The 23,720-nt window shown below is 39.8% G+C and overlaps 4 protein-coding genes and 2 pseudogenes across 6 annotated transcripts; 5 read left to right on the top strand and 1 right to left on the bottom strand.

Annotated features, from left to right (window-relative positions):
- Positions 1 to 2,671: 2,671 nt before the first annotated feature.
- On the bottom strand, positions 2,672 to 5,491 carry LOC109129331 (uncharacterized). Its single transcript, XM_019237351.2, has 2 exons — positions 4,787 to 5,491; positions 2,672 to 4,659 (listed from the first exon to the last, which is right to left on the bottom strand). The coding sequence occupies exon 2, from the start codon at positions 4,526 to 4,528 to the stop codon at positions 2,918 to 2,920; it is 1,611 nt and encodes a 536-aa protein (XP_019092896.1). The 5' UTR covers positions 4,529 to 4,659; positions 4,787 to 5,491; the 3' UTR covers positions 2,672 to 2,917.
- Positions 5,492 to 5,882: 391 nt separating this feature from the next.
- LOC104747621 (calcium-dependent protein kinase 16-like) lies at positions 5,883 to 9,392 on the top strand. Of its 2 annotated transcripts, XM_010469286.2 has the most exons (12): positions 5,883 to 6,764; positions 6,930 to 7,060; positions 7,200 to 7,241; positions 7,326 to 7,437; positions 7,531 to 7,609; positions 7,695 to 7,864; positions 7,957 to 8,083; positions 8,162 to 8,277; positions 8,363 to 8,470; positions 8,557 to 8,619; positions 8,697 to 8,870; positions 9,043 to 9,392. In XM_010469286.2, the coding sequence occupies exons 1-12, from the start codon at positions 6,324 to 6,326 to the stop codon at positions 9,205 to 9,207; spliced, it is 1,728 nt and encodes a 575-aa protein (XP_010467588.2). In that variant the 5' UTR covers positions 5,883 to 6,323; the 3' UTR covers positions 9,208 to 9,392. The 2 variants fall into 2 exon arrangements, with proteins under 2 accessions (XP_010467588.2, XP_087342979.1); XM_087486853.1 differs by having other exon boundaries at positions 6,200 to 6,764; positions 7,957 to 8,277.
- A 2,530-nt stretch (positions 9,393 to 11,922) lies between these two features.
- LOC104747620 (chaperone protein dnaJ 11, chloroplastic pseudogene) lies at positions 11,923 to 13,054 on the top strand (annotated as a pseudogene). Its single transcript, XR_015581475.1, has one exon. The product of XR_015581475.1 is annotated as a chaperone protein dnaJ 11, chloroplastic pseudogene (transcript).
- A 2,710-nt stretch (positions 13,055 to 15,764) lies between these two features.
- Positions 15,765 to 17,347, top strand: LOC104748832 (uncharacterized; annotated as a pseudogene).
- Positions 17,348 to 19,271: 1,924 nt separating this feature from the next.
- Positions 19,272 to 22,058, top strand: LOC147927286 (uncharacterized). Its single transcript, XM_087487383.1, has 4 exons — positions 19,272 to 20,124; positions 20,237 to 20,394; positions 20,511 to 21,038; positions 21,132 to 22,058. Exons 1-4 carry the CDS (start codon positions 19,272 to 19,274, stop codon positions 22,056 to 22,058), a joined length of 2,466 nt encoding a protein of 821 aa, XP_087343509.1.
- An 889-nt stretch (positions 22,059 to 22,947) lies between these two features.
- On the top strand, positions 22,948 to 23,548 carry LOC147927285 (uncharacterized). Its single transcript, XM_087487382.1, has 3 exons — positions 22,948 to 23,075; positions 23,129 to 23,267; positions 23,348 to 23,548. The coding sequence occupies exons 1-3, from the start codon at positions 22,948 to 22,950 to the stop codon at positions 23,546 to 23,548; spliced, it is 468 nt and encodes a 155-aa protein (XP_087343508.1).
- The last annotated feature ends 172 nt before the right edge of the window (positions 23,549 to 23,720 follow it).

Raw genomic sequence — 23,720 nt, 5'->3', positions numbered from 1 at the left:
GAGTTTGAGGTCCTGTCGATGAAATTTATAACTCGAAGCGAGGGGTCAAAAACCGACCCTGTGCTTAATGCTGGTCTCGGGGATTGAGCAGGGATCCATGGGTCGGTCCATACAGAGATGGAAGTCCCAGATCCTACCCGTTTAATGAGTCCTTTATTCACCAGAGAGCGAGCAGAAATCATACTCCGCCACCCATATGAGGGTAAGTAAGATTTAATTGGATCAAAAGGATCATAATGCCGGTAGTAGCGTCCCTTAAAAACCCTTGCGAAAAGGGAATCCGGTACTCTGATCAGACGCCAGAGCTGCTTTGCTAGCAACGCAGTGTTATAATCATCCAAACTCCGGAACCCCAATCCGCCAGTATCTTTGCCAGAACAGAGTTTATCCCACGCCACCCAATGCAACCCTCAGGAATGTCCCGACGAGCTCCACCAGAAATTAGAAATCGCACTAGTTAATTTCCTCGTAACCGTTTTGGGTAACCGAAAACATGACATAACAAAAGTAGGAACAGCCGTGGCAACGGACTTGATCATTACCTCCTTGCCACCTTTGGACAAAAGCCTAGCCGGCCACCCACTAGCCCGAGCTTGCAACTTGTCCTGCACGAAGGAGAATATTTTCGTCTTGGCACCCCCTAAGCTTTCCGGGATACCTAAGTACGAGCCCATGCCACCCAGGTTCGTGATACCGAGCACCCCTTTCAATTCGTCCCTAAGATCATTATCCACTGTATGTCCGAACTGAACCGAGGATATCTGAAAATTTATCTGTTGGCCCGAAGCCCTTCCATATTTCCTTAGAATCCCTAAGACCGCCTCACATTGTTCCTTTGTGGCTCGACAGAAGAAAAGACTATCATCCGCAAACAAAAGATGGGAAATAGCCGGACTAGCTGTCGATATCCTGATTCCTGTAATAAGTTTCAGCCTCTCCGCCTTCCGAAAATGGGCAATAAGCACCTCTGTACAAAGAATGAAAAGATAGGGTGATAGAGGATCCCCCTGACGAAGTCCCCGACAAGGTGTGATGGATCCATAGGCCTGTCCATTAATCAGGACCTTATACTGAACCGATGTCACACAAAACATTATCCATGATATCCATTTGTCACAAAAACCGAATTGCCGGAGCAAGTGTTCAATAAAAGACCACTCCACTCGGTCATAAGCCTTACTCATATCAGTCTTAATAGCCATAAACTTTCCCTTGCACGATGGATTGGTTCGTAGCCCATGAAACATTTCCTGAGCAATCAGGATGTTGTCCGAGATCAAGCGTCCCTCAACAAATGCTGATTGCGTTTCCGATACCATGGAAGGTAAAATAGCGCGGAGACGCTGGCACAAAACCTTAGAAATAATCTTATAGCCAACATTACAGAGGCTAATAGGCCGAAGTTCCGCCATTCTTGTCGGCTTATCCACCTTGGGGATAAGGCAAATATTTGTCACATTTAATCTTTTGTCAAAAACCTCCTCCCGCATGAAAGAATTAACCACCAGTACAAGATCAGATTGTACTGTAGTCCATGCTTTCTGATAAAAAAGAGCCGTCATGCCATCCGGCCCTGGAGCCTTATCAGGATGCATCATAAATAAAGCTTGTTTGACCTCCTGCTCGGTAACCTCGCGTGTCAGAAAATCATTGGTCTCCGCAGTGATAGATGAAGGGACCTCATCTAGCATTTCCTGAAAATCCGTTGGATTTGACGAGGTAAATAACTCCTCAAAATAGGATTCCGCAATATTTTGGATATCAGCCTCTTCCGTTGTCCAAGCTCCATGCTGATCATGGAGGCCTACAATCTGATTTCGTGCCCTACGCTGCCTTGTTTGAGCATGAAAGTAACCGGTATTGTGATCCCCAAGTTTCATCCAGCGACTCCTGCTTTTCTGATACCAATACACTTCCTCATCCCGATACGCTTCCCGCAACCGCCAAGTGAGTTCCGCAAGCTCATCCACCGGGGTATTATCATTATCTTGTGCAGCCGCTAATTTGGCCTTTAAGTCCTCAATTGTCTCCCGTCCATAAGGTACTTGTGCTTTCCGCCACCGGGAAATTGCCCGCCGGTAAGTGGTAATCTTATCCATCAATGTAGTAGCGTCCGTCGGATTTGTCTCCCAACCTTCTGCCACCGCATCATAGAAACCTTCCTTATCAAGCCACCGTCTATCAAACCGAAAGCCGCTCCGACCCCTATGTACCTTATCCTCGATTACCGTAACCAAGGGTTTGTGATCCGATGCAATCATAGTTAAATATTCTGTGAAAGAGTCCTTAAACATATCATGCCATGCTTCATTCGCTAAAGCCCGATCTAACCGACATCTTATTGGCTTCTTATTTCGCTATCCTCACCAGGAGAGACTATCTCCAAGAGAAGGAAATTCAAGTATACCACAATGTCGAATCATGGTGTTAAAAGGTACAAAAGAAGACGCATGACGTAATTTGCCACCTCTCTTTTCATGATTGCCTTTCAACTCATTAAAATCCCCAATTAAAAACCAAGGTGAGTCCCGAGTTAAACCAATTCATGTTAACCTCTCCCAAACCAATTCACGGTTCTTTGGAACCGGGTCGCCATAGACAAAGGTAAGATAAATCAGTTTCCCTTTATACACTAGTTCCACATCAATAAGTCTGTTGGATGCAAATAAAATTGAAACACTATTAATTTTATTATTATTATTATTATAAAAAAGTGCAAGACCCCCACTACATCCAATGGGTTCAACCGTTTTTAAATCAGAATAACCAAAATGACCAACATAAAGCTCTAAAACAGAAAAAGGTTGCCTTGTTTCAGACAAAAACAAAAACTCTAGACGATGCTTCCCCCATAAATCCCTAAGGTAGCCAATAGTCGCTTTATTCCCTAACCCCTGACAATTCCAGCTTAAAATCCTCATTTATTGCTTTGTGGTTTTGGTGGCTTGGATCCACCGGGTGGTCCCTTCTCCTTGTCCTGGTTCTTCGGGTTAGGTCCCTCTCCACCCAGATCATTAGATTTAGGTGCAGGACGCTTCTTAGGAGTTGCCCGCAAATAAACATTCAGCTTCTTGGAAGCTGTCTCTTTAAGGGCCAAAGAAGTCTTAGTCTTGCGGCCCTTGTCCACAAGCGAGTTAGACGATGATGATGCATCCGTGGGATCTGAGATGTCCATGTGATCGTCGCCGCTCTCAACAAGCTCCTCGTCGGAAACAGTTGGAAACACAGACGGACCATCAATAGGGATACCAGAGCCCCCATTAGCCGAGCCTTCTTCCTTCAGGGCTGGTGAGTCTGAAGTTTCACTGGCAACCGGACCTACCATTTGAACATAATTGTCCTCAGGAATTACCACAGCGGCAGGAGTGTTCTCACGCCCCACATCCAGCCCCTCTACAATCTGCGACAATGAGCCGCTACTCTTCGACCCAACTACCTCTTGAGCGGCCTGAAAAGTGGTTGCAGGCGGCCTAGATGCCGGTGCAGTGCTCTCATCCACAGTCTCACTAGTCACGCCACCGGGTTCAGTCTGCAAGGCTAAAACCTGGTCTCCAACCACCGCAAGATTGGTATCTTGGAAGAGAGGTTGCCGAACCCTTTTAGGAGGTTGAGGACGAACACCCATATCCTGACCAATCAAAACCTGTTCAGTAGAACCCTTTGAGGAACCTTGCTCTCCCTGCGCTTGTGGTTCCGGGGGAACCCCCACGGAAGCGAGGACATCCGCAGCAACCCGAGCCATATGACGATTCTCATCAACTTGGCCATAACTTGGGGCACTCCTTGGCTTAACGAAAGGCTCCCCATAATCACCACCAGCTCGACCCTTGTTACCCGAAGCATGTCTTGGTTTATGCGACCTTTGTTGGTCAGAATTTTGAGCCCCACCCGAACCTTCAGTAACCTTCTCCTTATCCTTTCTTCTATCACTTGTAGCTGCTCCTTTATAACTTTGAACCGGTCTGACCAACTCCTCCTCCACAGGAGCAATGGGAACAGGAACAGGCTTAGCAGCTTCCAGCAGCGGACAATGGTCAGAAGCATGACACATACTGAAGCACCGCTTACAGTATCCAAAGAGTCTTTCAAACTGCAAGGAAACAAAGGTCTCCTCCCCATTGTAGAACTCTATCACCGTATCAAAGCAAAGTGGCTTGAAGCCATTCACGATCACTCGGACTCTGCCTCCATCGATGTCTACTGCTACCACACGACCCAGATCTTCCCCAATACTCCGGAATATGGGTTCAGCCCAGAATTGAAACGGAACCCCAATCACTCGGACCCAGAAAGTAATATCCGAAGGGTATTCCGGATCTACCGTCGGACTCCAACGTACCATCGACAGCATCCACCGATCGAAGTGGAAAGGCTCCATCTTAAGAACCTCCGTGATGTCCTCCTCGTCATCAAAGTCGAATTGGAACTTCCCCAGACCTAAGTCTGCTCCCACAACCTTGCCTTCCAAGTGCCAAATCCGAGGCAGCATAAACAGAAGAGACTTCATGTCTTGCAGTCTCGGATTCATACATCTACCCACCACTGTCTTGGAATCAAAGCGGAATTATCAAAGTATGGAATTTTGATCTTCCTCTTGGGACCAACACCATCAGCTTTCTTCCCTGAACCATTCGCACCCAACAAGCCGCTTTGCGACATCTCCAAACATAACAAGACAGAACCGGCAAAACAGAGAGAGACAGAAAAAGAATGAGAAAAGCCAAGAAGCTGAATGTAATTGAGAGTATGATGAGAGCTAAACAAGACAAAGGACCCCTTTTTATACCTCTTAACCTGCCCTGGGTACCGAAACCTAGCATGCCATTTATGAGTATCCGCGATATCCCAATGATTTCGCCAGACCACAAGAGCACTTGATATCACAACCGAATCTCTCAAAACTAATGACCATACTTGTCGCTTGTCGGGATCAGACAAAATCTGGTGTGAACTTATTGTTGAAATCAGATATCCTTCTTCCACAATTGAACCATCATCAAGAATAGCTATAAACGCTACTCTAATCCACGGATGCCCTATTACAAAAAGAAATCGAGAATCCGAGAGAGATACAGAAGCTGATAAGATCCTCCATTTATGATTCCATGATCGCAGAGAAAGCCAATCCCCACCCATCAAGACCGAATCAAAATCCCAGAACAGATAATGGAGAGATATCGCAAATAATATCCTCCGACCAGTAGACCGCCATTGTCTTCTGTCCAAATCGAAATGGATTTGAAGCAATCCAATCAGAGAAATCAGATATTCTTCATCCACAGCTAATCCATGATCAAAAAACGCAGAGACCGAATCTCCGAACCACAAAGACCCATTAAAATTTGAGATTCGAGAATCCGAATAAGAGAGCAAACCTGGTGATACCTCCCATTTATGAAACCACACTCTCACATATTCCCAGGACCAATCCGTCAAAACCGAATCAAAAACCCTTGGGATACGCGATATTTCCAAAACGAAGCTCTCCCATTGATGAGACCCCGAACCCAAATAGACTATAAACTTCAAATCGGAACCAAATCTCCATGGCAGTCGAAAGATCTCGCCACACAGGATACCGAAACTCGTCTTCTTAACTCCATTGCAAGGTGAATCTCTATAGAAAGAGAAACCAAGAACCGCAGAATCCAAATACCAAACAAAACCCGAAACAAACAAGAACAAGATACCGAATCTCTTTTTCTGATCTCCATTCCGAAATGAAAAACCAGAGAGATAGAACCCAAAAACCGCAGAATCCAAATACCAAGCAGAATCCGGAATAAACGAGAACATAGAAACCCTAGATCCGCCGCATCGCCTTCGCCTTCTCTCTCTCCCTTTTTTTGTTTGTTTTTTGACTTTTTTTTTTTATTGGGTACTTTAATTTATTTTTAGTTTTGATGATTGCGAAGTATTTATAGTTTCTTTATAGTCTTTCCACACGAAAAAGAAAACTGAAATTCTTAAATTTAAACATTTATAACTGAAAATTTATATATAACCTAGAATTCTCAAATTTAAACCTTAAATTCTCAATTTATAACCTAGAATTCTCAATCTATAGTTTTTCCAAAAACATTACAATATGTTGAAAAATATAAAATATTTGATGTCCCAAGAAAAGTCTATTTCTTGACCAACGCATATCGAAGCTTCTATGTCTCCCCATGTCTCTCTTTCTCTCTCTACATTTCTCTCTGGCAATGCTGTTTCGATGGCGACCTCATTTTCCCATTCATTAATGCCAACAAAACCTCACCCTAAGAAAACATCCTCATTGCGTAGGGTCAAAGAAACCGTAAAATCCCATAAATAACTATATGGGTCTCTGTTTCTCCTCCGCCGCTAAAGGCTCCGGCCACAACCGCAGCGGCCGGAACCCCGTCTCACATCATCCTCCTCTCACGGTGGTCAAACACAGACCGCCTCAAACACCATGTTCTTTCATGGCCGTTACGATCCAAAAAGATCATAGAACGCAACAGCGACGCAATGCAACGGCTAAGAAAACGCCGACGCGGCAAACGCCACCGCACGGGAGAGGGAGAGAAAAAGTTATTAGCAATAATAACCATAATAATAAGAGACACGGAGAAGCGATCCCTTACGGTAAACGTATTGACTTTGGTTACGCTAAAGATTTTGATCACCGTTACACCATTGGGAAATTGCTTGGACATGGCCAATTTGGTTATACATATGTCGCTACCGAGAAAAAGACCGGTGATCGTGTCGCCGTCAAGAAGATCGATAAGGCCAAGGTTATTATCATCATGATTCAATCATTCTTGAAGATTCTCTCTTCTCTTTTCTAATCATAGAGCTATATTTTTATTTTAAAGATTATTTTGGATTTTAGAATTGTTTTATTTTTATCCTTATTAAAGTATTGGATTCTTGCATTTCTTGATTTTGGGTTGGGGCAGATGACAATTCCAATAGCTGTGGAAGATGTAAAGAGAGAGGTGAAGATACTACAAGCTTTAACTGGTCACGAAAATGTGGTTCGGTTTTATAATGCCTTTGAAGACAAGAACTCTGTTTATATTGTCATGGAGTAAGTTAAAGCCCTTCCTTTAGACTATGTTTTAATTCTATTTTAGGATAATCTTCTTTCTTGTGATACAAGAAAAAAAAAGGGCTTGTCTCCTCTGTTGCTGATTAGTTTGTTCCGTTGATGATAAATTGTTATTCAGGCTATGCGAGGGTGGTGAATTACTTGATCGGATACTAGCGAGGTAACCATAGTGATATGTTTATGTGTGTTGCTCTGAGTCTTATTACGTTTGAGTATTAAGCTATTGTTTGTTTCTTGTTTTCAGGAAAGATAGCCGTTATAGCGAGAAAGATGCGGCCGTGGTAGTGAGACAAATGCTCAAAGTTGCGGCTGAGTGTCATTTGCGCGGTTTGGTTCACCGAGATATGAAACCAGAGGTAGTTAATTACAAATTCATATCATCATTATGTTCTGAATGTGTTATATACGTGTAGTTCATTTTTGTCTTACTAATCATCTTCTTTAAACAGAATTTTCTGTTCAAATCGACTGATGAAGATTCGGCTCTAAAGGCTACAGATTTCGGTTTATCAGACTTCATAAAACCAGGTTAGTTGCAAAATTATGCAAAGTGAGTCTTCACATACCAATTCTTTTATCTAGCTAAACACATAATATTTTTGATACAATGTAGGCAAAAAGTTTCATGATATCGTTGGGAGCGCGTACTACGTAGCACCTGAAGTGTTGAAACGCAGGTCAGGACCCGAATCAGATGTGTGGAGTATTGGTGTAATCAGTTACATTCTTCTCTGCGGGAGACGACCATTTTGGGATAAGACTGAAGATGGTATCTTCAAGGAGGTTTGTGTAGTTTCCCTAAGGAAAAATATTCATTAGACATCATAAAAATCTCTAATCATGAAGATATGTTAATTTATAAATTATATACATAGGTCTTGAAGAACAAACCTGATTTTAGAAGAAAACCGTGGCCAATGATTAGCAACAGCGCCAAAGATTTTGTCAAGAAGTTGTTAGTAAAAGACCCGAGAGCACGATTAACAGCTGCGCAGGCGCTATGTAAGAACTTTGTAACCAGTGTAACGCCATTTTTGATTAATTTTATTTGTTCTTATTGTATGTGTGTTTTGGTTACAGCACATCCATGGGTTAGAGAAGGAGGAGATGCATCTGAGATTCCTATAGACATATCTGTTCTCAATAACATGCGACAGTTTGTGAAATTTAGCCGCCTCAAGCAATTCGCTCTAAGGGTAACACTAATAAAAGAAAAAGAGATTTGTGTTTCATTTGTGGTTTTGATGTGTTTTAAAACTGATTTGTGTTTTTTGAGTCTAGGCTCTTGCAACAACGCTTGATGAAGAAGAGTTGGCTGATCTTAGAGACCAGTTTGATGCCATTGACGTTGACAAGAATGGGGCCATTAGCCTTGAAGAGATGAGGCAGGTAAAGTACAAAGAAAACTCAATCACCAGCAAAAATGATCCAGCCAAAATACTATACTTGACATCAACTCATTCTTGTTTCCATAGGCTCTTGCGAAAGATCATCCTTGGAAGCTTAAGGATGCACGAGTCGCCGAGATTCTTCAAGCGGTATATATATGTAAACTAAAGTTAGTATTCATGATGATGAGATTTATTAGTCTAAAGCGTGTTTTTACTGTCTACAGATTGATAGCAACACAGATGGATTTGTGGATTTCTCTGAGTTTGTCGCCGCTGCGCTACACGTAAACCAATTAGAGGAACATGATTCTGAAAAGTGGCAACAGAGATCAAGAGCAGCATTTGAAAAATTCGACATAGATGGAGATGGATATATAACAGCAGAGGAACTTCGAATGGTATATTTACACCTATTACATGCTTCTTAATCCACTAAAGTCACATTATTACATCAACTAGGCTTCTTTTTTTATTGTGCAAACAAGAACTTTCAATTCTTAAGGCCTCATAATTTCATTAATACATCAACTAGGCTTCTAACATTATTAAAATGGATATTTGTTTTTGCAGCACACTGGCTTGAAAGGGTCCATTGAGCCACTTCTTGAAGAAGCAGACATAGACAATGATGGTAAAATCAGTCTCCATGAGTTTCGTAGACTCTTGAGAACTGCAAGTATCAAATCAAGAAATGTTAGAAGCCCTCCTGGTTACCTTATTACTCGCAAGGTCTAAGCAAATCTGCAATATCTTGGAACAAAAAAATCAAATCTGAAAATTAGTTCGGAATTTTTTTTGGATCCCTTACGTAGAAAAAAAAAACTAACTGGAACTGCATTGTTTTCATGTGTTGTTGTAACATATATTTTCTTATAAACAGTGTCAAAGAAAGTGATATACATATAGTCAATTAGCCACAATTTAGTGATATGAGTTTTTGTATTGTGTTGTGTATACCTGATGATTAATCAGAGTGTGAAAACATGGGTTTGTGAATTATGATGCATGTGTTATGAAATATTATAGGGAAAAATATCATAATTTTCAACTTTAGGACGTTTTAATCTTCTACTTTGGAAATATTGATCAAATTATAAATAAATGTTAAAGTTTTGTTGACTAGGCTTCTAAACCATGTCGTTAAGTAGTAGACATACAAAACCGTTTACAGTGTTAAATGTCCGTTATAGTAAGTGTTTAGTCTAAACGACATTGTTTGATAATTAATCAAAAAATGTTAAAAAGTTCATGAACTTTCAAATTTGTACCAGTTTTAATCCCCAACTTGATTAAATAAAAAAAAATGTTGACTTCATAAATAAATCATTAGGTTCTTGATGAATGATGACTTCATAAACCGTTGATTTGGATGTGTTATGAAATAGTATATGAATGCTCCATATAAGTCTATTTGTATGTTTAGTTGTGCATAGTAAAAACCCTCATTGTGTTTAAGGAAAAGAAACAACAGCTCGATGTAGTTGTTGAGGTATTCATTTTCAGCTGGGTTAAGTCTTTGTTTGAGGTTTTCGTTTTCAGTTGGGTTAAGTTTTCTCGGTGACATATATCTTTGGCTCTCCTCCGTTTACGTTTGTATATCCTACAACATCGTCTCTTTTGAGCATTTAGCTCCGCGACTAATGTTCTCTTTCGACTTTTCCGATGATTTTGAGAGCTTTGTTTCTCTTTAGTGTTTTATCTTGTGTTATTGTGTATTGAATTTAAGTTTCTGGAAATCGGATATCTTGTTTTCTGCTAGCTTTTGAATTTAAAAACATATTGCACCCATTCCAACTTTGTATTATAAAATAAAAATGTTTTAGTGAAAAAAAAAATGTAATCTCGTAGACAACTACTGAAAAACTAAAAACTCTGATTATTATGACCATAATAATGAAAATTAGTTCAGAAGCGACATCAATAAATTCGTTATTGGCTTGTTGTTATCATAATTGTGATAAGATTAGCGCGTTCTATGTATTAGGAAGTTAGGACGAGAGAGATGGAACACGCAAAGGCCACATAACCCACGTTTATAAACTTTTTTTGGTGTTTACAAATTAATAAATTATAATTATCAATATGAAAAAGTGCATTTATAATTATACATTAACAAAGAAAAAGAAACTAAATCATAATCATCAATAGAAAAGTGCATTGCATATGGGCTTTTTCCAAAAAAACAAAGGGTTTTAATTAATTAGGGTGTGAGAGAGATGGCACAAGTAAAGGCCAAACCATGTTTTGAATGCATATTTTTGGTGTTTGGAACTTTGAATGATCAATTTAGGTAAACTGATCAATTTAGGTAGAAGTTAGAGAACTTAGAAATGTTGAAAGTGGTGAAGTGGATTATCAAAAGTGGAGAGAACGTCTCATTCAAAAAAGAAAAGAAAAAACTAGTTCATGCATCGTATATGTTATAACTGATCAAAACGATCTCTTAGAGCTATTTCCATTTGGTATTAGTTTCGAATCGTTCTTAAAATTTTGGATGTCTATAATGAAAAAAGAGAAAAAAAAGCCAATAGTTAACTATTTTGGATGTCTTTTATTTTTTTGGGGGAAATAACTATATTATCCGATTTTTTTATATGAAATGTGAAATTTAAGAAAAAATGTTTATATATAACAAATACTAATTTTAGGAAGAAATACACAAATATGGTTGACAAAAAGAAAAGTATAGATAGATTAATATGTTATATATTTTACACATACACATTATTTCATAAAATGGGCGTGTTCGTTTCTTAGTCGTTAGTTTAGCGATAGCGACAAGAAAAATAAAAGGTCAAAGTGCTTTTGTATTCCACCGTAACAGTAAAAGCATGGAAAATATAGTCGTTGCAACAGAAAAATAGAGGTTTTACAGTCGCTGAAAAATTACTGTCTGTTTCTTCACCGGTATGTTAGTTTTAGGTGAGTCACTGGAATTGTTGTTTTCCGTTATAATAGTATATTTTTCTTGTCGCCGTCGCTGGTCGCGCGACTGGAAAAAGAATATGTCCGATATTTATTAATCTCTACCTACAATTCTATACTTTAGATATAGTACATGTATATCATTAAAATACATGGAATTTAAAAAAAAAAATCATAAGAAAAGTATATAAAATTGAAATATTAATATAGAAAAATATTTAAAAAGAAAGTTTGAAAGAAATTATATGGCTTCTATTATTTTCTTCAAATATATATTTTGGAAAGAGGCTTTATTTTCTTCAAATACGAAACGTCATTTTTACCTAACTCAGGGAAGACATAGATTGAAGATTTTGAATTTCATGATTTACCAAAAACAAGAAAGAAAAAAAAATAGTGAAAAAAGTTAGTTCACTTCATAGAAAATTTTTGACAGGTGACATAAAAAAAATTTATATATTTTTTTTTGGGGTTAGAAGACAAATTATTACATGAGATGAGTGCCACTGTGCTCAAACATTTAGTTCGTTGAATCTTATCGCTTCTCCAATAAACATTTCCAACTGGATAAGCCTTTTCGTCTGACTCAGCTTTCCCCAATTATCCCAAAACCAAACTCAACCCGGTTCGGTTTTTGCTAAACCCGACAGAATATTTAAATTGCACTCACAGATGAAATTATTTAAAACTTAACCATAACATTAATTAAATAAACTACCTCTTAGACCTATAAATACACCTCTCTAATCACTTCATCTCCTGCCTCAAATCACACACATTGTCATTGTATCATACAAGCCCAAATCGGAAACTGAAAAACAAAGAGAAAACCAAAAACGCCGTCGTTTCAGAATGCTCTCTTCTTCCTCTTCAACCTTCTTCATTCCTCCATTCCTCTCTTCTTCTTCTTCTCCGCCGCTCTCTCCTTTTCCAGCACCGTCACGCGTTTCCCGGATCTCTCCGCCTCTTTCTGCAACCACCACCGCATCCTACACCTGCACCGCCGAAGATTTACGCCAAATCCGGCATCAGTTTTCAGCGACCGCGTCGCTCTACGAGATCCTCGATATCCCCGCCGGCTCGACGATTCAAGAGATCAAATCGGCTTACCGACGACTAGCCAGGATCTATCATCCCGACGCGGCGGGAAGCAGTCGGAGTAACTCGTCGACGGCGGACGAATTCATGAAGATCCACGCGGCGTACTGCACGCTTTCGGATCCTGAGAAACGCGCCGTCTATGATCGGAGAACGATGCTTCTTAGTCGGAGACGGCCGTTAACTGTTGGTGTTTCTGGATGCGGAAGTTACGGCGGACGGAATTGGGAAACCGATCAGTGCTGGTAGCGAGTTGACTGACTCGGTGGTTGATGAACCAACCAGTTCAGTTGTTAAAAAGGTTTTATTGTAATTATTACAAACTCAGATATTAAATGCTAAATCTGGGTGATTAGTTTAACGCTACAATTTGCTTAGCAATAGCCAAATAAGCCAATATAATATTCGCCGGTCAGCACCGTTTTACCGTACCACGTAGGATCAACGCGTCTCTGTGATTTTTTTTTTTTTTTTGAAATGCTATTTTTTTATGTAATACATAATCCAACTCCGTAATTAAATAAACAAGACATAATAAAATTAGTCATTTATGAGATTATTTTCCAAGCTGGATGGAATATTTTGATTTCTCTAGTTGTAATTAGTCTACATATGGTTTCTTTAAATATTCAACAATTGTTTTACCATCCTTTTTTTTTAAAAAAGGAAAAATAAAAAGAAATCATAGAATCCCGAAATTTACTTTTTTAATATTTATGGTTGAAATAATTGATAATCTAATACTATGGGTTAAGAATTTTTTTATGTATATAAACTATAAGAATGACGTTGTGGTGGTATATAATATGATCAATCATAATTGCTAAAGCAAATACGACAGACAGACAAGATTCCTTTTCTTTCTTGACATGTATCATCACTCTTGTTTCAACATGTTCCGGTACATTTGCTTGCATCCCAAGAATTTTTTTCTTATTTGACAAAATCAAACTCGTAATGTTTTCAATTCACTTCAAAAAGTTTAAAGCATAGCTTTCTCTATTATTTATTAGTGTAAAATACTCAATTGATAAGAAAAGCTATACCCTCCATAAACAATGGGAAGGAGAACATTGTTTCCATTTGACACCCAATATTTTCTTAATTTAAGTAATTAGGATGCTTTTTTTTTCCTGCTTCTGGAAGAAAATTCGATCGAATCATTATACGACTATATGAGTATAAAAATATATAATTGTGTGTGGGTGCAAATATTATATGAGTAGAAGAATATACTCCCTCGGTTTCAAAATATATGATGTTTTAGGCAAAACACGCATATTAAGAAATAGTTACTTTTAAAAAGTTTAGTCAATCATAAACAAGACTGCATAATATAAGATATAAAACTAATCTAAAAGTTACATAAAAAGTTGGAAACATCCTATATTATAAAACAAAAATACTTCTCTAAACATCCTATATTATGAAACGGAGGGAGTATATAACTGTAGTAAATAAATGGATAATGTACAAGGGTGGTTGGTCAACTAGTTTGCCCTGTCTTCCTATATATTCAACAAGATATCTATACTATTAATTGGGGAGCACACATAGGGATAAAAAAAAAAAAACTATAACATATATCTCTGTTGCCAAACAGACCCATTTCTTACATATTTTTAAAAAACAAATTAAAAACATCTTTATTATATTTTAGGAAATTGTTCAAATTAGTAACATAAAAAAGTTCATTAAATTTAAATTGTTAGAAAATCAATTTCCTTTTAAAAAATGAATTTAATCAATTTCAAAAAATCTATAATAATTGTAATTTAATGAAAGTATCTATTAATTAATTCCGATTTGTGTGGTTATTGAAAGAATAAATCTGTTAGATGAGGAAATAAATTATACTAATTAGTTATGATTAGTATATATGGAAATAATAAAACCGAAATTGTATTTATAGCTTTTGTTAATCTACCTTAACACATCTAAATATGTGATTCTAATACTAAAATCCTAACTTAAACATATACCACAGATTAAATCTAACAAAATACTTTTTTTTTTGGTAGCACAAAACACTTAAAATTTAAATATTTAATTTTAATATTAAAACTAAATCTGTTAAAAGCTAATTTTATTACATATAAAAATAAAAATTACTATTTCTTATTTTGGTATCGTTAAATACAAAAAAATTGGTAGTGATATCTAATTTTCAAAATCTCAATATTTGAGTAAGGGTCAACTTCTAGACGTGTAAATCTCTACTTTGGGACGATTATTTGAAATTTTTAGTTTTTTCTTATAACATGTAAATTGTTTAAAAAAAATTGATCTATTCGAAAAGAACCGGTATGAAATGTAAACAAGTAATTCAAAAAATAATTACATTATCTAAACTGTTTCTCATAAAAAGTTGGACAAGAAATAGAGGTAAAGAGATAATAGTATAAAATTTGGATGGTTAAATTTTATTGTGGCTTTCAAATATCAAATAACTAAATTAAAATTCAATGCTCTATTCATTTCAAATATCGGGACATTAAATAATGGGTACGGGAAAGAAACGCGTAAATCAGAAAATAAAAATCATTATCTAAACTATTCTTGACAAAATACGGAACGAGAATTTTGGGAACACAAATTCAAGCAGAACATATGTGACTATTTACTCATGTGAATTATGCGTAATGGGGTTTTTTCGGATAAAAAAATATTTAAACGTTGCAAGCACACATATTAGACGGGTTTGATCGCTTGACAATTATATTTTGGTTATCTGGAAATTCTATGATACTCAACGGGATGGGTATGGACAAGTAGGCACTTAAGGACAAGATCACTTCCTCTTATTGTCTTTTATTTAGTTGTCTTCTTTATTGATATTTAAAAAAAAAAGAATTATCATTCATTTGTGTCTATTGGGAAGTGAAACTAAACCATATATCAAACTGCTATGCATTCAAATTATGTATGTTATACCAAATGAATATTTAAAGTTAAAAAAAAATTATAAACAGAGAATACATGTATTCTCTCTAAACTTATTATAATAAATATAGTCGAATATGTAATTATTTAAAAGAGCACAGTTATGGGACAAAAAAATTTACGCATACAGAACAAGACGAATATCTCATTCCAAAATATATATACATCTAGGTTAAATACGCGAAATAAATAAAACTGAAGCTGAATCCAAATTTGATTTAGCACCCCTAAACAAACAGTTAGAAATGTTTGGATTAGTTTAAAATAATATATACATAATATCACTTATCTAAATTATATCTTAATTTTTTCTATATATATCACTCATGCAGGTCTGAGTAGATGGTAGAGATTTACATGAAATTTTTTCCAATTTTTTAAAAATTTACCAAATATAACCCCGCACGTACGTGCGGGTCTCAACCTAGTAGGGATTAAGAACACTTCATTTTCTCATCCAGGTACATCATTCGGATAATATCATCCATATATATTTGGGATTTTAGTAAAACAAAGGAGCTGAGGTATAAAAATTGGATGAAAGATAAGTTGCATGAGAAAATAGATACTTCGAATGTAATCTGGTCATTTGGATGCGTTAATTAAAATCCTACCAATAAAACTGAAATACCTAATTTGTAACATAAATCATGTCAACTTTTTACATGCCGAAAAAATTGGTGTTTAACGTGTTACCTAGTAAAAAGAGCATGATATTCTATAGAAAAACATGCTTTAAATCTATGTCATTTAAATAATAGATGATGTTGTAAGTATAAAATAAAAAGTTAAAATATTGCTATTTTTGAGAATGTCTCTTATTTTTAAAGCTTTGTAAAATAGTAAATATTCAAAAGTGAAATGTTTATTATATTTGGTAAAATTATTGTTCAATAAAAAAAACTGTATTTAACTGTAGAAAACTTTAAATTTAAATACGTAATAAGTTTAGCTTCATGGTCAATCGGATCTGGAATTATTTTGGTCTTTTTTATAAAAGGCTCTCTACTATTGCCAAAAAGGTTTTAACTAATGTGCTATGTTGTAGACCCTATGTTTCATCTTTATCGATTATGTGCGGCTTCACGGTGAAGGCCGATGGAACTATCTGGCTAGGCTCGCTGGGTTGAAGAGAAATGGCAAAAGGTGCAGGTTAAGATGGGTTAATTACCTAAGACCAGACCTTAAGAAGACAAATCACTCCTCATGAAGAGACCATCATCCTTAAGTTACAAGCTAATTGGGGCAATATGTAAAACTAATTTAAGCTTTTGATTGTTTATTTTTGCCACTAGAAGTTGCTATATTGTAGATTTACTCAAATAAGTAATTACACTTGTCTTTCTTATTTCTAGGTCTTTTTAACTGATGATTTGTATTTTTAGGTGGTCAGCGATTGCACGTAGTTCACCGGAAAGAAGAGACAACGGAATCAAGAACTACTGGAGAACCCATATCAAGAAGAAGAAAAAGTCTCCAACGAACAATGCGAAGAAGACAAAATACCGTCTATTCAAGAGGCAACAATTTCAGCAGCAAAGGCAAATGAAATTACAGCAAGAACAACAATTGCTTCAGTTCAATCAAATCGACATGAAAAAGATCATGTCTTTACTAGATGACGACAACAACAATGGTGATAATAGCTTCAGTAGTAGTAGCGGCGAAGGTGGTGTTTTCTATGTGTCTCATCCGATCACACATTCAACAACAAGCTCACGTTGTGACCCAAATACTAACGGTATTACTTGGTGGTTCCTGTAGCAATACCCGAACCTAATGTGAATGAAGATCGCTATTTGGGACGGTTTATGGAATCTAGATTTTGAAGGACAAGGAAGTTCTGGTGGTGCTGCTTGTGCCCCAAGGAAGCACTACTTCCCAGAACATAGCTATTCCCTTTTGTTAAGTTGACCTTTTAAATATCTTATATTCCAAAGAATGAAAGATAATAGCTTGACCGACAAGTTAGGTCGAGTTTGAGTTCAGTTTGGTTTCATCTATTTTAGATTTTTGGTGTATCAAGTAGTTTTGGTATGAATTGTGTGTGATGTAAAAAGCACATTTTAGTTGTGCCAAGCTAAAAGGGTGAATTGCTTTGACTTTGAGTTTGAAAACTCTCCCAGGCACATTCCCCAAAGAGGAAAAAAGAAGAATGCTACAGTCTTCTAACCATATCTCACCTAACTCTTCTTTCTAAAATAGGAATGTCCATCGGTCCTTCCCCAACCATGGCAAGCTCTGACGATCTAAGTGTGTTTTTCGATGACAAATCCTTCTTGCAAATGCTCCTCCTCACCTCCCAAACTGCCTTCTCACTATAAGTCATCCCCACTAGCGTGCTTTTAAACCTAGTATCCCTATTTAACCCCGACAACCCTTCTGTGAAACCTATCTCACCGATGCGGAAACCTTTCTGAAAAACCTATTAGCTTGTTAACAACTTCGAAAACCTTCACCCTGCTTTAAACCCTGATAAAGAACGAGTCATGGAAAAGAGATTGTCTTACCACCATAAAGGTAAAGGCCTGGAAAGAGGATACTCCCCACCGCCCCGCAGGAGAATCAGTGCACCTGAGTTTTGGGGCCGACGGACCTTGGAAGAGGCTATTTCCAGTTTAGCTTTGATTTTGAAGAGGATATGCAAAAAGTTTTGGATAATAGGCCATACTAATTCTACCAATGGATGGTCATTTTTCAGAAATGGTAACCGATAATCTCATACTCTTTCCCATCCATAATTTCTTTCTGGATAGAACTCCAAGGATTCTCCAAGCACTACTAGCAACCGAAATGTTCCAAACAATCACTAAGGAGCTTGGTGAATTCTGGGATCTTGAGATTAACGCCTCGTCGGCAAAAATCAAGATGTTAATCAATGGACTTCCACCCCTAACAAAGGAAACAGTTGTAGAGTTCCCAAGTGGAGGAAAAGTGTTTGTTTTCCTTGACTACAAGGGGGGTCAATGTTGAACTAGTATAACTACTAACTCGGGGGTAATATAAAAGAAGGGCGAAACAAAGGACTTTATTAAGATAGTCAAAGATCGTCGAATTACAATGCAACCGTTATAAGCCGTTCGGCGAATTACAGAGAACTGTATTCTCAAAATGACTAACTGAACTATAGCTTAGAATCGGATTTACTCCTGACTCTTGCCCGATGTTACTTGATGCCTTCTGCAAACTGCTCCCTCGGTACTTATAGCTGATGGGACGCTTCACCTCTCTGCCTCGGGATCGATGTGGGATTGTCCTCAGGTAAAGTCGGTGATCGTTCTTATTCGGGCCGTCACTCATTGTGCTGTCCGTCCTAATTGGGCCTTACAAGAGCTTTGTCAGCCCGACATGTGGGTTTTAGTCGTCCTGCCTTCCTGGATTTTTGGGTGATTGTTTCGATAGTGGGCCTGTAGGAAAGCCTGTTAAGGCTGGGTGAAACCCATATCCAACAATTGTCCCTCCCTTAGTTCATTGTGGTCAGCCCTGGGCCAATGAGCTTGTTCGGGAAATATTAAGTCTGGCTCATTATCGAAACGTTGGCCCGATCTCTCATATTCTGTCGAGGAGAGGAAAGCTGGAACGTCATTTCCTAGGGTTGCGTCGTTTCGCGCTCATTGCCACTTTAAGGGTTTCTTTTTCCGCCACTTATAAAAGGAGACTTTTTTAGGGTGCCCTCTTCAGTTCTTCTCCAGCCGCAAAAGTCGAGGTAACCCTTCTTTCTCTTTCGTTAGAACCTTACTCTTTTATTCTTCCTTAGTTATCTTTTAGGTTTTTAGCGTAGTTTATACTTGCTCCCAATCGGGTTTGTTGTTGTAACTATCGATTCGAATTAGATGTCGGGTTCTTGTGAGGAATTTTTGAACGAGCGTTCGCCTACCGGTTCCTCCGAGGCTGGTCCGTCGGTGCAGGCTGCCGATTCGTCCGATTCTGGAGTTTCGGCGGGCTCGTCTAGGCTTCGTAGGCGAAGCAGGAGAGTGGAATCGTTGGGTCGTTCTCCGATACCTAAAGTTGGTCCGGGATTCCTCGTATCTTCCGGAATTCCAGTCAAACCAGAGGCGGATAACCCTAGCCCTGATAGAATTGGTTGCCCTGATTCGCCTTGCTCTCGCGATGAAGCCAGATCTGGTCATTCATCCAATAATATCTCTCTTGATGACGAGATCGAGATCGGTGAAGGGATTGATTATCCGGATGCACCTTTTGACTCGGGAGAGTCACTTTGCGATGCCGATTCTCTCTGCGCGATGATTGACTTTTGTAATTCTCCCCGGCGTGTTTCTGTTGTATGTCCGACTCCTGAGGAGCGTGTATTTAAGTGCCCTGACGGGTTTATTAGTTTGTACGAGCCATTCTTTACTAAGGGAGGTCTCCGCTTTCCGATTCCAACCTTCCTGATGGAGTATTGTTGGCGCCGCCAGATCGCTGTCACACAGCTTACCGTCCATACTATTCGTAATATGGTCGGCCTTAAACACCTCGCTGACCAATGTGGGGTCAAATTGACTGCCTACTTTGTTGAGGATATGATGCGTTTTACTAGGGAGAAGGGTTTTAACGGCATTTGGTATGCTAGTGCTACGCATGGATATAAGCTGATGGATCATCCGCCATCAAAAACCCATACCTGGCTGAACAGATACTTCTATGCTAAGGTTGATGATGCCTTGGTAGAGGATGTGTCGATAGGTTTTAAAACTGAATGGAATTTGTCCCCTGGTAGTTTCTTGGGCGACCCTTATCCTTTTCCTTTTGCTCCGGTTGTTGGTTGCTAACTGCCTTTGTTTTTGTTGATTTTCAGACTTGGTTGATAAGTCTGCTGACCCGCCGACTCCTGACTTCTTTGAGGTTCGCGACCTTCTAAGGAGGCAAACGGTTCTTGACTGGAGGATTATTCCGCAGCTAGACCAAACTAGGGGCAGGAAGCCATCAAAAGGTATTGTTTTGTTGTGCTTGCCGGTATTTGTTCAACCAGTTTATCATTTGTATTTTATTGAGGATCTTGGTTTATGATGATAGGAGGTGCGAGTCGAGCAAGGATGGTATAACTGGGTGTTCCCAAATACTCCGGCAAGCCGGTCTCGAAGAAGAAGAATGCCGCAGAAGAGAAGGAGCTGCAGTTGGCTCTGAAGAAGAGTCTGGTTGACCAATCGTCCATTCAGGGTTCTCGCGTTGGGGGTGCCTCGGGTAGCCGATCCTCGGATGGTAACAAATCTTCGCGGGACAAGGGGAAAATCAGTGAGGCTGCTCGGCGGGATAAGGACATCGCTCCTATCGACCTCACAGTTGAAAAGGACCGTTCTTCCTCGAAAAATTTGCCTGACCCGATAGGGGATTCTGGCAAACGCAAAGAGGTTCCGGCTGGTTCTGATGCTGTCGCTGGGTTTAAAAGGCCTAGGACCTCCTTGCTAGATCCGAAGGACAAAGGCGTCCAACCTTCCTACTCTCTCCACTTCCGCTACACAAAGGATATCCCTTTTCTCTCTGACAAAAGGGAATGTGGTTCTCTCATTCGCGAGGTTTCCAAAGTGCCGGGTGATCGCTCTGAGGGGGATTTGAAGGAGGATGACGCGTTTGACGAGTGGGCTCGGCATCATCTCCAGGTTCATCCTCTCTTCTTTACATATATATATATGTTTTTTTTTTTTTTTTTTTTTTTTTTTTTTTTTTTTTAACTTTGTTTGGATTTGCCCCAGTCTGCGAGCTCGACATACTCGATGATTTGTCGCTACGAGCGTAGGCTGAAGGCTGCCGAACGTGAGGTTGCCCTTGCCGAGACTGGACTGAAGGATTGCCAGAACCAGGTCAGCAAGTATCGATCTGAATCGACTAAGGCTTGGCGAGAGTTTGATCGTCTGAAGGAGGAGAATCGCCAACTGCAGGGGTCATTGGAACGTTCTTGTGCCGACATCACTCGCCTGGAAACTTCCGTCCGACGGGCTGCTGAAGAATTTGATCATCAACTGAAGGCTGCGGTCGAGAAGAGAGCCGAGGAGATACGTCGCGAGGTGAGGGATTTTTATCGCGATCGGTCGGACCAAAATCGTCAGCATATCTGGGATGTGAGGCGGGCTTTTAATCCAATGATGATGAAGGCTCAGGCGAATAGTATCTTAAAGCAGGTCGAAGATCTTGTGGCTGAGGGTTGCCCAATTCCCGCTAAGACGGTCCAATTTGTCACTGACGGCTCGGCTTTTTGGGATAATGTTGTGGACGGCATTGAGATCCACCCGCTTGTTAATGACGAGTACGTGGTGACTCCGACTGCTGAGCGTGTTGCGGCTAACCCTCGGCGTATTCCTGGCTATGATGAGATCGTTGATTTCGACGAGTATGGCTCGAACATGCCGTCTGCTACCGCCGAGGTCGCGGAACCCGATCTGCTTGACATTGAAGAACAAGCTCCCAATGTTGATATACAGGTGACAAGACAGGAGACGCCGGAACGGGACATTGTGATCGGCCTTGCTTTGGCGGATGCCGCTGTGGCTCCGATTTCCGAGGGGATTGAAGGTCGTAGCATTCAAATTGCCGGGCTTGTCAGTGATGCAGTTGTGAGGGATCCGCTAGCCCCTGCTCTAGTCACCGCCCTTGAAGGCGAGGGTGAAATTGTGCCGGAATAGGCCCTGCGAGGCTTTGAAACTATGCCGTTTGTGGCTCTTACCGTTTAAGACTTATTTATGTGTTGCTTCCTCGTTGTTTTTTTTTTTGAATATGACTTGAATAGTTTGAGGGTGGTGTATTTCTACCCCCTCCCTTTTGGTCGTGAATGATGGTAACGATTGCTAAGTTTGCGAAGTTTTGTCATTGCCATTTATTATATATATTTTTTTTTGACGAGCTGGGGCGAGACTTAGGCAAAATTAGGATTTGCCATAATCCCCCCTTTTTGACGAGCTGGGGCGAGGCTTAGGCAAAATTAGGATTTGCCATAGCCCCCCCCCCCCCTTTTTTGACGAGCTGGGGCGAGGCTTAGGCAAAATTAGGATTTGCCATAGCCCCTCCTTTTTTTTTGACGAGCTGGGGCGAGGCTTAGGCAAAATTAGGATTTGCCATAGCCCCCCCCCCCCTTTTTTGACGAGCTGGGGCGAGACTTAGGCAAAATTAGGATTTGCCATAGTCCCCCCCTTTTTGACGAGCTGGAAAGTTAATGCGCTAAGCGGCTGCGACTCTTGGACCCTTCGGCTTCGCTGTATTAAATGTTTGGTTTAAATGGTGAATTGCTTTTCCAAGGCGTTTCTCATCATTGCCGCATGCGGATGTTGCGTGTGGCACGATTTTTATTGCGAGGCGTCGGTTGGCTGAGGAGAGAGGTGCATTAAATGCGGGGAAGTGGACGGGCGTCTAGTTAACCGTCATGTCGTTTCATCTTAGCCTTGTCTTTGCTATATAAAGGGAGGCGTGGGTGGGCGAAAGTGGATCACGCAACCTTCTCTCCATCTTTTCTTTATCTTAGTTTGTTGACAATCTTTCCCTGCTTCATATTTTCCTTCCTCCTTCTCTGCTTCGATCATGAGTGATTCCGACGACTCGGGGGAGTGGGTTCCGGTGAATCGCAGTGAACGGATTGTTTTTGGTCGTCCTCAAACTGGCCGTTCTCCGTCGCCAGTTCGTGTCGATCCGGCTCAGCCTAGTGATGGGTCAGGTCGATTCGTTGAAGCTCGTCCTAACGATCTGTTTTTCCGTGGAGAAGCCCACCGGTCGCTGCTGCGTCGCCCCCGTTTCGACCATTGCCGCGGAACTTCATGCCGGGTGTTGCTGAGATTCCGGTGGAGTTTCTTCAGTCTTTGAGTCCCGACGAAAGGCGTCTGGCGGTTGGCTGGTTTAGGACGGTTAGTTTGTCACGTTGAGCTTTCTACCGTCTAGTTCGACCTTCTAACTACTTTTGCTTTTTTTTTCTTTTTATTGGTAGATCGAGATCCAGCACCGAGCCTACCGTTGCCAGCATGAGTTTCTGGTCAAGCAGATCATGGACCTCGAGATGGGGATGCGGAAATTGGAGGCCAGGCCAGAGGATTGGGAGCGATTTGGGTTTGGGAAGTTCCGTGCGATGCCTTTCTGGCTCCGTGATCGAGTTCGTGTCTACAGCCGTGAAGTCCGTGAGAGTCGCTGAGGGTGCTTGGCGTATTATGTTTCTTTATCGGTTGACGAACCATTTTTTTTTTGGTACCCGTATGTTGGGTTACTTACTATTCTCGGAACCTTTGTATTACGGTTGGTCGTAATACGTATTTTTTTGTTGAACGCTTTACCCGCTCGGCAGGTTTTATTTTCAGATGTTTATG

Source organism: Camelina sativa, chromosome 15 (genome assembly GCF_030686135.1).
Source record: "Camelina sativa cultivar CO46 ecotype springtype chromosome 15, ASM3068613v1".
Taxonomy (NCBI): domain Eukaryota; kingdom Viridiplantae; phylum Streptophyta; class Magnoliopsida; order Brassicales; family Brassicaceae; genus Camelina; species Camelina sativa.
The sequence above is the reverse complement of the archived record's forward strand: the minus strand, read 5'-3'. Positions and strand labels throughout refer to the sequence as shown.

Coding starts and splice junctions, on each gene's coding strand:
- LOC147927285 (XM_087487382.1), top strand. CDS start 22,948: ATGAGTGATTCCGACGACTCGGGGGAGTGGGTTCCGGTGAATCGCAGT. Junction 23,076..23,128: donor CCGGCTCAGCCTAGTGATGG/GTCAGGTCGATT, acceptor TCCGTGGAGAAG/CCCACCGGTCGCTGCTGCGT. Junction 23,268..23,347: donor CGGTTGGCTGGTTTAGGACG/GTTAGTTTGTCA, acceptor TTTTATTGGTAG/ATCGAGATCCAGCACCGAGC.
- LOC147927286 (XM_087487383.1), top strand. CDS start 19,272: ATGTCGGGTTCTTGTGAGGAATTTTTGAACGAGCGTTCGCCTACCGGT. Junction 20,125..20,236: donor GGTAGAGGATGTGTCGATAG/GTTTTAAAACTG, acceptor GTTGATTTTCAG/ACTTGGTTGATAAGTCTGCT. Junction 21,039..21,131: donor GGGCTCGGCATCATCTCCAG/GTTCATCCTCTC, acceptor GATTTGCCCCAG/TCTGCGAGCTCGACATACTC.
- LOC104747621 (XM_087486853.1), top strand. CDS start 6,324: ATGGGTCTCTGTTTCTCCTCCGCCGCTAAAGGCTCCGGCCACAACCGC. Junction 7,061..7,199: donor TCTGTTTATATTGTCATGGA/GTAAGTTAAAGC, acceptor ATTGTTATTCAG/GCTATGCGAGGGTGGTGAAT. Junction 7,865..7,956: donor AAGATGGTATCTTCAAGGAG/GTTTGTGTAGTT, acceptor TTATATACATAG/GTCTTGAAGAACAAACCTGA.
- LOC109129331 (XM_019237351.2), bottom strand. CDS start 4,528: ATGAATCCGAGACTGCAAGACATGAAGTCTCTTCTGTTTATGCTGCCT.